The sequence below is a fragment of the Lemur catta genome, chromosome 26 (genome assembly GCF_020740605.2).
Source record: "Lemur catta isolate mLemCat1 chromosome 26, mLemCat1.pri, whole genome shotgun sequence".
Classification (NCBI taxonomy): domain Eukaryota; kingdom Metazoa; phylum Chordata; class Mammalia; order Primates; family Lemuridae; genus Lemur; species Lemur catta.
The window spans coordinates 2,676,103-2,694,547 of record NC_059153.1 but is presented as its reverse complement, the minus strand read 5'-3'; the positions used below and the strand labels follow the sequence as shown (position 1 = coordinate 2,694,547).

Sequence of the window (18,445 nt, the reverse complement as noted above, 5' to 3'; positions counted from 1 at the left end):
TCCATTCAGCCTCCTGGCTGCCGCATTGCCAGACTCTTTCTGGGCCTTCCCTGTAGCTCAAGTCCCCTTATTCTAATACTGGGAGGAGAAATCTTCCTAAAGCTGTCATACACCGGCACAGCAAGGTGACTAAGAGCACAGACTTTGGAACCAGACCTGGATCTATATCCCAGTTTTTACCAATTACTAGTCATGTGACCTTGAGCATTTTCCTCATTTGGAAAATTGAGGCTCTAAAGAGGGAAGGAAACGGAGGGCAGAGCAGTTGCATAATTTGCCCAAAGTCTTACAGACAAGAAGTGGCATATACCCAGGACCAAAAGTAAAACTGCTTCTAAATACAAATTTCTTTCTTTTTTTTTTTTTGAGACAGAGTCTTGCTCTGTCACCCGGGCTAGAGTGAGTGCCGTGGCGTCAGCCTCGCTCACAGCAACCTCAAACTCCTGGGCTCAAGCGATCCTCCTGCCTCAGCCTCCCGAGTAGCTGGGACTACAGGCATGCGCCACCATGCCCGGCTAATTTTTTTCTATATATATTTTTAGTTGGCCAGATCATTTCTTTCTATTTTTAGTAGAGACAGGGTCTCGCTCTTGCTCAGGCTGGTCTCGAACTCCTGACCTCGAACGATCCTCCCGCCTCGGCCTCCCAGAGTGCTGGGATGACAGGCGTGAGCCACCGCGCCCGACCTTAAATACAAATTTAGAAGTTATCTCATCTCAAATGCCTCCAGTTGGAAGTAGCTTCCCCCTCCTTGGAAATCACATTGCACTTCTTACGGTCTCTGTTGATATCGTGGTTAAGCTAATTCTCCCAACCAACACAACAAAAAGGGTGGGTCCCAGCCAGTGTATTTAGGATGCTTTATCAAAACCATTTAAATAGTGTATTACTGAAACAGGCAGTTATTGACATCCTATAACTTCTCGGACACAGTGACTTAAAACTTTTAGAAAGTCAGAAGAGAGAGAAGACAGTGCCCTCCTGTCTTGAAATGGAGTTCAGGATTACAGTGGTCCAAAGGGGTGACTAGCACCCAGTCTGCCAGGAGGCAGTACCATGGCTAAGAGCAGGAGCTCTGAGGTGTGGCTGCCTGGGTTCAAGTCCAGGTGCCGCCATTTATTAGCTGTGTGACCTTGGACAAGTTAGTTAAACTCTCTGTGTCTCATTTGACTCATCTGTAAACTAGGGACAACGATGATGCTCACAGCACAGGGCTGTGGTCAGGAGCAAAACGATGGATGACTGATGCATCCCAGGCACTCAGGAAGCACTAGGTACTCCTATTATTTGCCCATCCAGCAGCCGGTGCAACTTTTGGGTTGCGATTTCATCTCAGTTTACAGTTGCAGAAAGTAGAGAACACCGGACAAACATGCTGAACTGGGGGAATCAGTAAAAGGAGACTTGTCAAGTCTTTCCCAACCTGCGTGTCTCCAACTCTGCCAGCCCAGCAGGGCGCCCAAGGATGGGGAGCCCATGACACTTCCTGTAGGAAAGCTTCGGGAAGCCGAAGTCATCGCATGCCTTAGAGGAGGCGGCAGGAAGTAGAGCAGGCATGGTGGCCTTGACAAACGGAAGGAAGTGTGTGATCTTCTCTCTCCCTTTCCTTTCTCAGGGACAGTTGACGGTTCCATCGATGCCTGTAAAGGGGACTCTGGAGGCCCCTTAGTCTGTATGGATGCCAACAACGTGACTTATGTGTGGGGTGTCGTGAGTTGGGGCGAAAGCTGTGGGAAACCAGAGTTCCCCGGTGTCTACACCAAAGTGGCCAATTATTATGACTGGATTAGCTACCAAGTGGGACGGTCTCTTATTTCTCAGTATAATATATAAAATTGTCATCGCCCTCTTCTTTTTACTTTTTTTTCCCCTCTCAGTTGTTCCATTTTAATTGAAACTGCGTAATGAAGACTTCTCTAAGGGCAAAAATGAAGCAAATCTCATTGGATATTTTCAAAGGTCTCTGCAAAGTTTATGCGACATTGGAATTTTTCTGTATAATTCTCAAATAAAATATTTCGGTCAAGTATGCAAATTTTATTTATCAGAAAGTTTGATTAAATTATCTGTCGCGCAGGAGTGAGATACTGACTATACTAAAGGTGTAACTAGCTGAATGACATTCGCCTGGGTTCGTGTCCCAACTCTGCCACCTACTACATTTGTCCCCGGGCAATTCATTTTCTTCTTCGTGCCTCATTTTCCATCTATAAAATGGAAACCAGAGTTGTGCGACAATGAAACTACACACTTCTGTGAAATATGTGGCAGGCGTAGCACCTGTCACAGGGTAATAACTGACCTCACAGCACTTGTCCCATTTCTCTGCTTCTTTAAGTGTTAAAATTTCTTGAAAATGTTGTCTTCATTCCCTCATTTCACAAGTTCTCTTTGACTCTTTCTCTAAACCTCTCCACAGGTACGCAGATACTGGACACAACCCGGGGTCCCCATGGTGTCAGACCTCACAGTCACTCGCTGCTCTTCCCAGCCTCTTCCTTCTGGCCACTTCCCTCTCTTTGCCCTTTCCCGGGTGATGTACACTCCATTTTAAATTCCACCCACAGCTCAGTGATTTGCAAATTTAATCCCTAAGGAGCGATGAGACATAGAAGACACAGCCTAAGCTGTAGTTAAGGCTAAGAAATTAGATGAGATTGCCATGGAGTAAATGTATAGAGAAAAAAAAAAAAAAGGAGAAGCTTTGGGTTTGGGTCTTAACTGAGGGCTGGAACCAGGTTATTTTACTACATCCTGTCCTTTCTTTTGGAAGACTTATTTCTGAACCAGGGAATTTCTCTGGGAAAAAATTTGAAAGACCAAGCCTTCTTTAAGGACATGGTGGAGCTGGGTGGCATCTCAGAACCTCAGTGTTAATCTAGTCCAACGCTCACACTTTGGTTTTTAATTCCAAAATGTTAAGGGAGTACAAATGTTTCTGTTACATGAATACGTGAATACCCTGTATAGTGCTGAAGTCAGGGGTTTCAGTGTGCCTGTCACCGGGACAGTGTTCATTGTACCCAAGAGGTAAGATTTTATCCCTTGCCCTCCTCCCACCCTCCCCCCTTCTTGGTCTCCAATGTCCCTTACATCTCTCTGTGACTGTGTGTACCCACATTTAGCTCCCATTTATCAGTGAGAACATGTGTTTTTCCATTTCTGAGATACGTTGCTCAGGATAATGGCCTCTAGTTCCATCTGAGTTACTGCGAAAGACATTATTTTGTTCTTTTTTATGGCTGAGTAGTACTCCACGGTACATATACCACATTTTCTTTATCCTCTGATGAGTTGATGAACATTTAGGTTGATTCCATATGTTTGCAATTGTGAATGATGCTGTGACAAACATGTGGGTGTCCTTCTGCAACATCCACACTTTGAAGATGAGAAAACCGATGTTCCAGAAAGTTAAGAAAATGATTCTATGTTCCCTTTTCTAAATGGGTTGAAATGTGCTGTCCAAAAATTTGGAAAAAAAAAAAAAAAAACCAAAACAACAAAACAAACAAAAAACCTTTGGCATCTTGTGAAAACAGAAAGAGGCCTTGGTTTGGACTGGATAGCGTCAAATGACTTCTCAGGTGGACTCCATTGTGAAAAAACCAGGATAATTATACCTCCTGGGGACCATTCCTCCCCTTCCTCCACTGTGGTAGGAACTGATGGTTGCCCAAGGTGCCCGGCTGAGGGTCTGAGTGGGGACTGAAGTCCGGCCAGGTCCCCACTAACGCAGCCTGGGTTGGGCTGCAGCTACACCGTCTGCAGGGATGGAGTCCAGTTTCTCACTGGCCCAAAGGCTGCATCCTCCTACAGTAGAGCTCTGACCGCGAGAGACGTTGCGAAGCGCTTGGCACACAGCAAGCACTCCATAAAGAGGGATGTCATCTGTATGAACTCTGCACTGAACATTTCTTATAAGCTCATGAACTTGGTAACAAACACAACACCCCAGACCTAGAATTCACTGGTAATTCTCATGGAAAGGATGGACCTATTCCCAACACCTGCAACGCCGTCCTGGATCTTACTGTAAAAATCGTGGAAACTTTTGGGATACTGAGACAGCCATTTCCCGCACCGTGCAGGGGACGGGGAGTGGGAACACAAAGAACTATCAAGTTACAGAATATCTTGGGCAGGAAAACAAGGACTCCTTGATTTTTTTTTTTTTACTACATTCAAGTGTAGACTACTGATTCTTCCCTACCAGCTAAAGAAACGTGTGGTTTTTACTGGCAAACTATTTTTTTTCCTCCAGGAAGTCTAAACCGGCATCCAGCTCAACCTGGTTAGGGTCAGGCAGCGCCACGGCCTCGGGTTGGCGTCTCCCGGGTTCCCGTCCCCCAACTGCGGCCACGGTGGGTCTTGAGGACGCGGCGCGGACGGGAGGGGACGAAGGTGAGACCCCCAGATGGGATCCCCAGGTGAGACGCAGGTGAGACCCCCCCAGGTGGGACCCAGGTGAGACCCGGGTGGGACCCCCCCAGGTGGGACCCAGGTGAGACGCAGGTGAGACCCCCCCCAGGTGGGACCCGGGTGAGACCCCCAGATGAGACCCCCAGGTGGGACCCAGGTGAGACCCGGGTGAGACCCCCAGGTGGGACCCCCAGGTAAGACCCCCAGGTGGGATCCAGACTCGGCCCCGGGTCTGCGGCAGAATCGCGTTTCCCGACAGGAAACGCGGCCGGACCCGCAGCGCCCTCTGCCGGCGGGTGACGGCGTTACTTCTCCGGAGCCGTCCACGCCCAGAAAAGCGCGTCTTTCGGGTGGCGGAGCTGAGCCCGGGCGGGTCGGACTCGGCCACGGGGGCCGGCTGTTCCCCACTCTCCCTGCGCTGCTCCGCCGCCCGCTGCCGCCCGCACCGCCGTAATCAGGCCCCGCAGACACGGGCTCCGGGCCGGGGTGTTTTCTAAGGTCGCCCCGGTGCGGCAGTTCTCGCGAGAGCCACGGGCGGCCACGTGGGCGACGAGGCACCGCCCCTCGCGCCTCCGACGCGGCACGTTCCGGCGCAGGCGCGCAGGCGCGCAGGTGGGCGGAGCCCAGGAGCGCGGTGGGCGGGGCCCAGGAGCGCGGTCGCCGGACGCGCGTCATCAGTGCGCCGCCGCCGGGAGGCGGGTCTGTGAGGGAAGCGGGGGCGTGGAGCCGGCGGCGCCCGCACAGCCTGGGACCCGCGCAGCCGCCTGGGGCGTCCCGGGGACTCCAGGGGACGCGCCCGCCGCCGCGGCTCCGGGGTGGGGAGGCCCGAGGAGCCCGGCGCGGCCTGGCGCTGCGCGGATGGCCGGGCCCGCGCGCCCGCTCCTGCTGGCCCTGCTGGCCGCCGCCGCCGCCGCCGGGTGCGAGGAGCAGGCCGGGACCGCCGACTGGAGGGCCACGCTGAAGACCATCCGGAACGGCGTGCACCGCATAGACGCGTACCTGAACGCCGCCCTGGACCTCCTGGGGGGCGAGGACGGGCTCTGCCTGTACAAGTGCGGCGACGGTGAGCGCGCCCGGCCCGCGCCGCGGGGGCGTGGGGACAGGGCGGCGGGGCCGGTGACAGGCTGGCGGGGCCGGGAGGGGGACAGGCTGGCGGGGCCGGGAGGGGGACGGGGCGGCGGGGCCGGTGACAGGGTGGCGGGGCCGGTGACAGGGTGGCGGGGCCGGGAGGGGGACAGGCTGGCGGGGCCGGTGACAGGCTGGCGGGGCCGGTGACAGGGTGGCGGGGCCGGGAGGGGGACAGGCTGGCGGGGCCGGTGACAGGGCGGCGGGGCCGGGAGGGGGACAGGCTGGCGGGGCCGGTGACAGGGTGGCGGGGCCGGGAGGGGGACAGGGCGGCGGGGTCGCCCTCCGCTGGAGTCCTGCCCTTGCTGTGATCGAGCCAGTCGGGTGGGGACTCGCACGGCCGCGGTTGGAGCGTGAGCCGTCGGCAGGCCGTGCGCTTTCCGCTCTGTTTCCGGTGCTTCCAAAGTCGCACCACGTTGCCCGAGACCTTCCCGGCGTAGAAACCCCGGGCCTGGAGTGGGACACGCCGGTCTGAGCTCTGTGTTTTCGCTCTGGTTCATCAGTGCGCTGACCCTGCAGAGCGAACCGAGAGTTCGCTCTCTCGAGATTTGGTGTCGGTTTCTCTTTCCCCTGCAAAGGGACAGAACATACACCGCGACCTTTGTACAGACTTTTGGTGAATGTTGAGAAAGAGTTCTGATGACTCTTCTAGAAAACAGCCTCCCGAGACCTGCCAGTTTTCAGTTATCAGTGACCCTCCTTGCTAATGCATGTTGGTTGGTATCAGTGCAAATGTGTCCCTTTGCTCTTTTCGTATTTCTTGCACTTTGATTTTGTTTGTATCTGAGAATGTGTTTGGTGGCGATGCAGGTACTAATAAACTCAATTTTTCAGGCAGAGATGGTTCTTTTGAAGCACTTGACTTTTTTGCATGATTAAATACTTTAGTAGTTCAGAAAAAGTTACGTGAGCTTCTGTTTGGAAATTCAGAATGTTAAGATAGCCCTTGAGAGATCCTGTTTCCAGCAAGATTAGTGAAGGTCATGGGCTCGTTAATGCTGGCAGCTGAAAATAATAGGGAATCCAATGGCCGTTATGGTACAACCTGATTGTATGTGTAGGTGAACTTATAGGAACCTGTGTCCTGTAAAACTGATGCCACCTGTTGCCTGTAAGTCCCCAAATAATTACTAGTTTTATGTTAATGGAGGTAAAGAATGAGCTGTTTCTTGTATACTTCAAAGTGCTGAGACAGGTTTCATTGCTTCCTGAATTTATGCCTAAATGTGACCGTCAGTATGCATCCGGAAGGATGTTTTTGTCCTTGTAGAGCTTGTTAGGAGGAATAAATGAATAAGGATTAAGTGGTTGCCTTTCCCAAAAGTCAGTGTTACAGTTTCACTTAGTCATTCCCATTCATGATACAAATGTTGTAGTCCAGACTACGCCGTCAGATGCTCTGATTGGAGATTCAGTGTTGAACAAAACAGACAGAATCCCTGACCGTGGAGCTTACGTGCTGGTGGGCAGGGACAGTCAGTAAACTAATACACAAGCAAAGTCAGGCACACGTGGAGCGCACATGGGTCTGTCCTGCCAGCGCCCTGAGCAGCAGAGCAGGGAAGGGGGAAGCGGCCGTGTTGCTCAGGAAGGGCCTCACGGATAGGGGACCATTTGGGAGGAAACATGACAGCGGGGAAGGTGACACTGGGTAACCTGGGGGAAGAGCATGCTAGGCAGAGGGCACAGCAAGTGCAAAAGACCTGAGGAGAGAGACCAGTCCTGACTCTGAAGGTTTTGGCCTGGGGCCCAGGCAGGATGCAGTTGTCGTGTACAGAGACAGGGGAGACGTGGCAGGAGTCGTCTTTGTAACCTGACTGTGAGTCCAGGGTTCTAGAGTTTATTTACACTTAAAATCCCTGAAATGGAATGGGTACGAGTCCTGTTAAAGCAGAGGTCCCCACCTGTGGTGAGGTGTATAATTATTTCATTATATATTACAATGTAATAATAGTAGACATAAAGTGCACAATAAATGTAATGCATTTGGATCATCCCCAAACCATCCCTCAACCCCCAGTCCGTGGAAAAATTGTCTGCCATGAAAACGGTCTCTGGTGCCAAAAAGGTTGGGGACCGCTGTATTAAAACACTTTTAATCTTTCTTTTTGCTTAATCTTTTTTATCTTCTACAAGGCTCTCAAAATTTGTCCTTCGGAGTCTCCAGCATAAAAAACACAAATGAACTTGAGAATTTAAGAAATGGTATATACTTCAGTGAAAATCCTTTCCTGTCGTGTCTGTTCAGTGGACATGTGGTTCCTAGTCACCATGCTGATAATTCCAAGTCAATGAAAATTGTTTTTTAATTGCTGTTACTTGAGACGTCTCCCTGGAACAGTGGATTCAGCCTTTCCTATTTTTGGAATGCAAGTGACCAAATCAGAACCAAACAGCAAAATCCCAAAGCTAGAGGAGCATGGTGATTAAGGGATGTTTTTTAGTTGCAAGAATGAGATAAGGGGAGTTTAAGAAAAAAAAAAAAAAAAAAAAAGCTGGCCGGGCGTGGTGGCTCACATCTGTCTATAATCCTAGCACTCTGGGAGGCTGAGGCAGGAGGATTGCTTGAGGTCAGGAGTTCAGGGCCAGCCTGAGCACGAGCAAGACCCCATCTCTACTAAAAAATAGAAAAATTAGCTGGGCATGGTGGCACATGACTGTAGTCCCAGCTACTCGGGAGGCTGAGGCAGGAGGATCGCTTGAGCCCAGGAGTTTGAGGTTGCTGTGAGTGAGGCTGATGCCACGGCACTCTAGCCCAGGCAACAGAGTGAGACTGTCTCAAAAAGAAGAGTTGTGAGAGGGTGGTCAGATGAAAGGGCACAGACTTGTTACATTCTGCTATCCTTGTTTTACCTAAGAGACGGGCATCATGGAGACTTGCTCCCTTCCTTTTTGGCTGTCTTCCCTTGGGTGAGAAAAAGGCTTTATTGAAAGTTATTTAGGGAAACAAATTTGATGGTCTCTATTTTTTTTTTCTCCCTGACAGCAGAGAAGATTTGAGGAAGAAAACTTTTCAATTTCCTTTGAAAAACAGAAAAGAAAATGGGTTTATAGATGTTTTAGGATGAAGAGTAAGTTGTCACTCATTCAGTGGTAAATGTTTTCACAGGATCCGTCTGGCTGTTGTGCTGAGAATAAAAAGGGTCGGGGGTGAGGGAGCAGGAATGGGAGGAGAGTGAGGAACACAGAGTCCAGATAAAAGATGGGGGTGGTTTTGTCCAGATCGGTGGCATTAGAGGTAGTGAGGAGTGGTTGGATTTGAGGAAGAACCTAAAAGATTTGCCAATTATGTGGAAGTAGAGTGTGAGTAGAGTCAAAAATGATTTCCAGGTTTTTGGCCTGAACAATTGGAAGGGTGGAGTTGCCATTTACTGAAATGGGGCAGATCATGGAAAGAAAGGACAGTTTTGGGGCATTAGGAATAATAATAGCATATTTGTATGCTTTTGAGAAGGATGCAGGAGAGAGTAGAAACAGTGATGAGAGAGGGAGAGGAGGCGAATTACTGGAGTCCTGTCCTTGGGTAAGTGAGAGGGATGGTTTCAAGCACATGAACAGAGGTTGGCCAGGAGCATTTAGCACGTCCCTGTTAATAGGAGCACAGGTACAGGAGACGGGCACAGATTCCGGTTGGTGGGTAGATGATTTTATTCTCCCTCCAGGTACCTTTTTAGGTATTTATTGCTAAATTTAAAGCAGTAAGACCAGTTGTCAACCTGTAAAATATATGTTGCAAATACACTGTTTTTCTGTTTCCAGACTTTTTGAGCACTCCATGGTGTATTTATTGTACTTTTTTCAGACTAACAATTGGAGACGTTGTTTCATGTGTATTTCTAGATAAGTTTCTGAACATTTTAAATAGTTGATTGTTAAAACCCCTGACAACAAGAGACAACAAGAGAGCTTCATGATGAAGCTTAAGGGACTAGAATGGGTTTCCCAAGAATCAAGTAGATCAGAGAAAACCGTAGATAAAAGTGGAGTCTCTCCTGACATTTCCATGAGAGGTGTAGACGGGATGAAGCTTGGTTTAGGTGAAGTCACGGCTAGTGAGCTGTCTACCCAAAGGGCTGGGTTAGTGACATCACGGCTGCTTACGGAGAGGGTTCGTCCGCAGCAGGGTATTGCCGACCTCTGTCCTGGTTAGTACCTGTGTCTCAGGGTCGTACTATCTGGGAGCAGTAGGTAACACTGAGTGAATAGGTCTAGATTTAAAAACTTCTGAACAGTCCTGAATGATGAGAGATAGAATTTTACCATTTAATGTTTATGGCTCAGAAGTTAAATTGCAAAAATGGCGAGCCTCTAGCAGTAGATCTTAAAAACAAGTTCATTTTAGGAAAAAAGCTGATAATTTTTTTTTTTTTTTTTTTTTGAGACAGAGTCTCGCTCTGTCGCCCAGGCTAGAGTGCCATGGCGTCAGCCTTGCTCACAGCAACCTCAGACTCGTGGGCTCAAGCGATCCTCCTGCCTCAGCCTCCCGAGTAGCTGAGACTACAGGCATGTGCCACCATGCCCGGCTAGTTTTTTCTCTCTCTATATATTTTTAGCTGTCCAGATCATTTCTTTCTATTTTTAGTAGCGACGGGGTCTCGCTCTTGCTCAGGCTGGTCTCGAACTCCTGACCTCGAGCGATCCTCCCTCCTCGGCCTCTTAAAGTGCTAGGATTACAGGCGTGACCCACCGCGCCCAGCCAAAACTGATGATTTTGTACTAGCGTCCAGTGTGTGTTAGTGCTGAGACGCAGTGGAAACATGTGCTAACTATCTTAGGCTGTGTTTATATGAGGACCTTATCCAGCTCAAAAGGTGAAAAGGCCCATAATAATTAATGGACGGTAACCTTACCTTTATTTAAGTCTCCTAGCAATAAATGTTAGTTGAATGAAATTTGATGGAATACTTTGTGTCTCTCCTGTGGGTGCTATTTGGAAACTATGCCACGTCTTATGGCTGAAGTAACTGGGGATATTTCATGTTAGAAGGAAAGATAAATTGTAGCCACAAGCATTTGTAAGGATTATCATGTAAAATAGTGAATTGGCTTGTTTTTATGTTTTCCCCAAGGAGCAGAGAATTCTTACAGGTGAAATTTACCAGAAGGCAGAAGAAAGAACGTGGTAACAATCGATGCCATTCCACAGTGGAATGGGTTGTTTCTTGATGTGGGAGGATTGTGGGAAACATTCAGGGAGCCAGTGGGTAACTGTCTAGTATGTTGAAGTGAAGAGATTTCTTTATAGGCAAATCTCGTTTTAATGCATTTTGCCTTAATGCACTTAAAATATACTTTTTTTATTTTTTAAACAAATTGGAGGTTTGTAGCAACCCTGCATGGAGCCAGGTCTCTCAGTATCATTTTCCCAACAGCACATGCTCACTTTGTGTCTCTGTGTCACCATTTTTTTTTAGCAATAAAGTACTCTTAAGTATGTACATTGTGTTTTTGGACATGATGCTGTCGCGCACTTAATAGATTACGGTATATGCACTGGGAAACCAACACATTTGTGTGACTCACTGTACTACGATAATTGTCTTTATTGCAATGGTCTGGAACCAAACCCTTGTTATTGTCCAGGTTTGTCTGTATTAAATTAGGGGTGATATTTCTGTAACACCCTCCAAAACTTAACACTGCTATGACGACGTCGTCTTTTTCCTTGTTACTGAACCGTTGGTGCTGCGAGGGAGTGTTAGTGTAGCTGGAGTGTGTAGCGCACCGTTGCCCTTCTGACCCATTTCCTTAGCTGGCAGAGGGAGTCTGTTTGTGAAGTGATCGACCGGAGTTGGGGAGCGAAATGTGTAGTGCTGTAATGGCATTAAGATTATTAAATGATCGCTGGATGGCCTTGTCTTTCTTAGCCTTAGGTTCTAGCTGAGTAAACTGGTTAATGGTTATTGAGGTTTGTGTGCAGTGGAGTGTTTGCTGAAGATTGGAAAGATACAGTCCCTATCTTATTACTCTATAGCTTGTAACCTAAAAAAGTATGTGTTAGAATATACGGGAAAACAGGGTCGATTTCTCTTTCATACATATGGAAATCTCCAAAAGGCCAGAATAAGCTTTTTTTTGAGACAGAGTCTCGCTCTGTCACCCAGGCTAGAGTGCCGTGGCGTCAGCCTCACTCACTGCAACCTCAAACTCCTGGGCTCAAGCGATCCTCCTGCCTCAGCCTCCCGAGTAGCTGGGACTACAGGCGTGCGCCACCATGCCCGGCTAATTTTTTCTATACGTTTTTAAGTTGTCCAGCTAATTTCTTTCTTTCTTTTTTGTTTTTTTTGTAGTAGAGACAGGGTCTCGCTCTTGCTCAGGCTGCAGGATAAGCTTTTGTATGTTTTGTATGGCATAGGCTTAAAAATAATTACATTAAAAAATAATAATTACATTTTATGAACTGCCATGTATGTGTATATGTCTGTATGTGCACATTTGTATGTATTCCACATTCGTCACCACAGGAGAAATAAAAATAATTAGGTAGACAAGTGAGCATTCTTAATGCTCATCAGGATAAAGACATTCACTTATGTCAGCATCCAAATAAATATTCAGTATTTCCAAGGCTAGTCTAACATAGACCTTTTTGATTATATGTTTTATTTCTATCATATTTGAAAATTAATTATGATACCATTTGTATTTTCTAGGATCTAAGCCTTTCCCACGTTACGGTTACAAACCCTCCCCGCCGAATGGATGTGGCTCCCCACTGTTTGGTGTTCATGTAAATATGATTTTTTATTTGATGTTTTATTTGACAGGCCATGTAGTACTTTTGATAACATGAGACTATCAGTGTATTCTCAGGCTCACAAATAGTTAGCCTGGTGTAGTAGTGATTAGATTTATTTACATTCTTTTATGGCAAAACATACTTATTAATAACTCTTAACAAAATTAAATGGAGTAAAATTAATGTTTTGTTTTTGAATCTTGTAGTTGTTAATACCACTTAAATGATATTTCCTAATGTTGCAAGCATTGTTTAAAAGTTGGCATGCAGAATACTACCTAGGGGGAAATGTATACACACAGCATGTTTTTTACGTTGAAACAAGGCCAAGTGGGACGGCTATGCAGTTGTTGTAGGGAGATTGGGTCCAGGCCCAAGTATTACAGGCAAAGTATTTGTCAGAGTGATTCCTAGACACAAGGGTTTCATGTATAAAGTCATTTAAACTAATTAAAGATAAGTTATAGATTCAGAGTAATGGTATCTTTGGGGAATGGATAAATAGTTGAAGATTAAAAAAAACAAAATTTGAGTGTGAGGAGCTTAAAAATTTTTTTTGACATTTCACATAAAGTGAATTGTGTTTGGGTTAAGAGGGGCACAAAACACTTTGAATATCTAAAAATGACACTTATTGACTGAGCCCCTGGAGAAATCTTTTAATGCCCATAAGCCTTATCTTTCTGGTTTTTTGCCTTTTTTTTTTTTTTTTTTTTTTTTTTTGGAGAGTCCCGGGCTAGAGTGCAGTGGTGTCATCATAGCTTACTGTGGTGTCATCATAGTTCAGGACAGGGTCTCACTCTGTTGCCTGGGCTAGAGTGCAATGGTGTCATCATAGCTTATTGCTGTTGGTGTCATCATAGTTCAGTGTAACCTCAAACTCCCAGGCATAAGCAATCCTGCCTCAGCCTCCCGAGTAGCGGGGACTACAGGCATGCACCATAGAAAAAAATTTTTTCTATTTTTTGTAGAGATGGAGTCTCACTATCTTGCCGAGGCTGGTCTCAAACTCCTGGCCTCAAGCCGTCTTCCCACCTTGGCCTCCCAAAGTGCTAGGATTACAGGCATGAGCCACCGCGCCTGGCCTCTTCCTGTTTTTAAAACTACGTTTTTTTGTGTTTGGACAATTGGAAGTTGTGTTTGTTACTGGGAGGTGACTGCATGTTCTGACATTGCGGGATAGGGAGCAGTGAGGCGTGGCTGAGACACAGTACGTGGGCGGGTGTGGGTAGGAGTCACGGGGACATTTATAACGTGGGAAGCATTCGTAGGCAGAGATGGACTTTGGAATTATCTACACGGCAGTCGTTGCCATTTGTGTTAAGTCTGTTTGCATGCAGTGCTTTAACAGAGGCGCTCTGCGTTTCGTTGACAATGACCCATCCGCCTGCCTCTTGCAGCTCGACATCGGCATCCCCTCCCTGACCAGGTGCTGCAACCGGCACGACAGGTGCTACGAGACCTGCGGCAGCAGCAAGAGCGACTGCGACGAGCAGTTCCAGCAGTGCCTGTCCCGGATCTGCCGCGACGTGCAGAGGACGCTGGGGCTGGCGCAGCACGTGCAGGGTGAGCGTGGGCCGGTGGGCTGGGGCCCGGCACCCGCCGGAAGTGTTACCGCTGTGTCGTGGTGTAGGACTCACCTGCAGAAATGTTTCACATACAGTATCTGTTGTGACACAGACTCTCCCGTTCTCTGAGGTGAGGAGTTGATGATTCTGTGATCTACAGTGAGTCATAGCCGCAGCAGCAAGACGTGTTAGGAAACCCGGGGAGGAGCGTGTCTGAGGCAGAGAGAGAGAATTCATCCACCTCGTGCCCTGAAGTACATCTCGAATCATCCAGAGCCTGAAGTTTGAAACTCTGAATCCAGTTGTCTCAGTCCGTTTGGCCTTCTAGAACAAGCTGCCATGGACCGGGTGGCTTAGAAACAGCAGACGTTTATTCTCACAGTTCTGGAGGCCGAGAAGAACGAAATCAGGGCACCCGCACCAGCAGATTCGTTGTCTGACGAGTGCCCACCTCCTGGTTCGTAGATAGCACCGTCTCGCTGTGTCTCCACATGGTCAAAGGGACCAGGCAACTGTCTGGGTCCTCTTTATAAAGGCACTAATCCTGTTCAGGCAGCTGCCACCCTCGTCACCTTAATCACCTCCCAGAGTCCCACTTTGTAATTTCATCACCCTGGAGGTTAGAATTTCAACATAACGAATTTTGGAGGGATGCAAACATTCAGAGCATAGCACCAGTGAATCTAAGAGTATAGCACAGCCGGGCGCGGTGGCTCACGCCTGTAATCCTAGCACTCTGGGAGGCCGAGGCAGGGATCGCTTGAGGCCAGGAGTTTGAGACCAGCCTGAGCACAAGTGAGACCCCATCTCTACAAAAAACAGCAAAGTTAGCTGGGTATGGCATGTGCCTGTAGTCCTAGTTACTCAGGAGGCTGAGGCAGGAGGATCACCTGAGCTCAGGAGTTTGAGGTTGCTGTGAGCTATCGTGGCACCACTGCACTCTAGTCCCAGGCAACAGAGCAAGACCCTGTAAAAAAAAAAAAGAAAGAAAAAAAAGTATAGCACACTGGATTTAGAGTAGGAAGTTCTAGAGAATTTGTCTTAACTCTGTCTCTCCCTATGTATCTGTTGGGAAGGTCCCCCAAACCCTGCCCAGGTTCAGCAATTCACTAGGAAAACTCAAAGGACTTGTCATATACTCGTACTCCTTGCTGATTGATTTTATTTTATTTTTTTTGGAGACAGAGTCTTGTTCTTTTGCCTGGGCTAGAGTGCCATGGCATCAGCCTCGCTCACAGCAACCTCAAACTCCTGGGCTCAAGCGATCCTCCTGCCTCAGCCTCCCGAGTAGCTGGGACTACAGGCATGCGCCACCATGCCTGGCTAATTTCTTCTATATATTTTAGTTGTCCAGCTAATTTATTTCTATTTTTAGTAGAGATGGGGTCTCGCTGTTGCTCAGGCTGGTCTCGAACTCCTGACCTCGAGCGATCCACCCGCCTCGGCCTCCCAGAGTGCTAGGATTACAGGCGTGAGCCACCGCGCCCGGCCCCATTGCTGATTTATTATGGTGAAGGGATACAAAGCAAAATCTGCAAAGAAAAAAGGCCTTTTGGTGTCCTCATTTTTTAATTGGAGAGAATGATAATACTCCCCTTACGGACTTGTCATAGGGTGAAATGAAATATCTGTGGAATTGCAAATCATTATTTAAATAGTAGTAGTTATATGATTTCTCTACTCTCAAGGCAAAGAATGTGCCACACACCGAAATCAGAAAAGGAAGAGAATGGGAAGGGACAAGGAAGGAAACTAACCTTTTTTATGCACTGATCTTAAGATAGTATGCTAGGTACTTTATTCATGTTTTCATCTGATGTTCACAAAAACCCGAAGAGGTGGGTAGTGTTATCCCCATTGTTTAAGGAAGGAAGCTGAGGTTCAGAAAGAAGTACTTGCCTTAAGTTACCTTTAGACTATCCATCCCTGAAACCTGTGTTCTGTCTACTGCAGTAGTCTCCAGATTGTCTCGTATTATAGCTGTGATCCTAGTTCCCTAATTGTAACTGTCAAGGAAGGAATCTCTGCTGCAGGTGAGCTTGAATTCACAGCCTCTGCATCCCTTGGCGGCCATTGGCTAAGGTAGACTATTACTGGAGGTACACTTGGAGCACAGGTGGATGCATTTCCTATTTTCTGACCTAAGAAGGACGTGAAACCAGTTTACTTATAGTCTCCTATTCAGTAGCAACAGCCTCTGCACTTCTGCGGTTGGTTGTTCCTTAATGGCACAGTCTTTTGGAGAACTTTGCAAATGTTAAGATTTTAGGCTGGGCATGGTGGCTCACGCCTGTCATCCCAGCACTCTGGGAGGCCGAGGCGGGAGGATCGCTCAAGGTCAGAAGTTCGAGACCAGCCTGAGCAACAGCGAGACCCCGTCTCTTCTAAAAATAGAAAGAAATTATCTGGCCAACTAAAATATGTATATAGAAAAAATTAGCCAGGCGTGGTGGCGCATGCCTGTAGTCCCAGCTACTCGGGAGGCTGAGGCAGGAGGATCGCTTGAGCCCAGGAGTTGGAGGTTGCTGTGAGCTAGGCTGACGCCATGGCACTCACTCTAACCAGGGCAACAAAGCGACACTCTGTCTCAAAAAAAAAAAAAAAAAAGATTTTATATTGAAAAGTTTCTTTGTTTGAAAATAATTGGACAACTGAAAGCCATCTCTGTAAGTATAACATGTTAAGATCATCTCACCTAGGTGTTCCAGGTTTCTTAGAATAAGAAAAGTAAACCAGTTACCTTTCTTACGGTCTTAAAAATTTTTCAAACCCTACCAGGGCAAAAACACTGTTGATTCCTGTGCTCCGCCACCTCCAAGCCAGATTTGGATGTTGCTCAAAGAAAGACTGGATTCCACTTGTGTTAAAGCTTCTTCTTCTTTATTTTTTTTTTTTGAAGTTTGGCTTTTGTATTTTTTTTTTTTTTTTTAAGTTTGGCTTTTGTATAAGTGTTAAGCTTCTTAAATGCTGTGTGGTCAGTTCTTAGAAGCTATTGGCAATAATGAAATGTTCTGAGGTTTCTATTTTTAAGTTTTATTTTTTCTGCACTAAACATCTTTCCTCAAAATGCAAATGGAAGGGTGTGATCGGGCATCTCTATTATTGGTTATATTTTTCTGGTAAAAGGAAAGTTAACACTGATTAGCTAACCGGTACTATTGATAAAGACTACTTAACGATTGGGTTGAACAGTTGAATACAAACAAAATACGAGATACATGGTAAAGAGACTGAAACTGGAGTCTACATCTGTATGTCCTACGGGTTGTGAGAGTTTGGGGAGCTGGTCACCTAGGGTAGGTTTGCTTGCCCGCTAGGGACGTGCTTGGCTCTGTGCTGTCACATGTCGTACAGGCGGAGAGAGTGATGCTTTGCAGGTGCCCAACAGTAACGGCGTCTTCTTACTTTGCAGCGTGTGAAAAAACAGTGGAGCTCTTGTTTCACGGTGTGATACATTTAGGCTGTAAGCCGTACCTGGATGGGCAGCGAGCCGCGTGCATGTGTCGTTACGAAGAAAAGACTGATCTTTGAAGAAGACACTGACAGCTGGTGACAGATGAGGGTGGACGAACATAACCTTTGACCAAGAACTACAGCATAAAGCTGTCCTCTTTTGTGAAAAGCTCAAGACGTTCCAAGAGTTTATATTTTGATGTGAAAACCCCAAAGTAAAAGCGGGGGAAGTGGGGAGGGCGCGTCTGCCCTCTCAGGTATCTTCCCGGTGGTGTTGCTCAGTGTGCCAAATCGTCTTGACACGTGTGTGTTAAGGGGAGAATTTCTAAAAAGAAGAATATATAACTCAATTTCACAACCATTATTTACAAAAAAGAGATCAAATGCAAAATTCATTATAAGGTCTGTTCAACATTATTTGGAAATGTGGGAGATTCTTCATTTATGTTAATAGAAGTATTATTTGTTTACTAGGAAATTTTAAATATTACATTTGTGCCTGAAAAGAACTGAATGTATTTTTTCTCTAATTACACATAATTTGCTTCTCTTTAGCCCACTGAGCATATAGACAAGTCACACATCTGTGCGAACTAGTTACAAGGACAAGGTTTCCAATGTCAGTTTCTCTTGTAAAATTGGAACCATCATCTGGTTTCCTCCCAGGAAGCAAACCCAGGATATCTAAGGATTATGTAATATGCCCAGAAGATGCCGTGACCAAGATTCGGAAGCGTAGCCACTTCCATTTTATGAACCATTCGTGCGACAAATGTCACCTTTTGCTATATAACCTTTGCCTAAATTGGAGAAAAGATGGATTTAATGAGACAAGTGAAAAGTTGAACATAACACATGAGGACGCTGTTGGCTCTTCTGCTTTGATGTTTATTCCCTGGCACTTGTTCCCCGTGGTAGATTCTGGGATATTTTAAAAACTGTAACTTTTACTAATTGTGGTCTTAATAAAGGTGGTTCTTGATACTGTTTTTTTCAAGTCTTCAAATGTGGAGTCAAAGGAATGGAAAAGGTAAGATATACAAATAACTGTCTCTTATAGATCTTCTTATTTACATGGAAAATTATTAATAGATGTTTAAGAGAAAATCCTAGAAAACTTCCTTCCCTCTGAAAATGT

The 18,445-nt window shown here is 46.8% G+C and overlaps 2 protein-coding genes across 2 annotated transcripts in view; both read left to right on the top strand.

Moving 5' to 3' along the window:
• Positions 1–2,035, top strand: part of CFI (complement factor I) — a 28,561-nt gene extending 26,526 nt beyond the window's left edge. The window contains exon 14 of the mRNA XM_045537474.1: positions 1,616–2,035. Within this exon, the coding sequence (XP_045393430.1) occupies positions 1,616–1,833 (218 nt within the window). The 3' untranslated portion in view covers positions 1,834–2,035. The remainder of the gene's footprint in view (positions 1–1,615) is intronic.
• A 3,245-nt stretch (positions 2,036–5,280) lies between these two features.
• Positions 5,281–18,296, top strand: PLA2G12A (phospholipase A2 group XIIA). Its single transcript, XM_045537473.1, has 4 exons — positions 5,281–5,485; positions 12,201–12,277; positions 13,687–13,852; positions 17,267–18,296. The coding sequence occupies exons 1-4, from the start codon at positions 5,281–5,283 to the stop codon at positions 17,383–17,385; spliced, it is 567 nt and encodes a 188-aa protein (XP_045393429.1). The 3' UTR covers positions 17,386–18,296.
• The last annotated feature ends 149 nt before the right edge of the window (positions 18,297–18,445 follow it).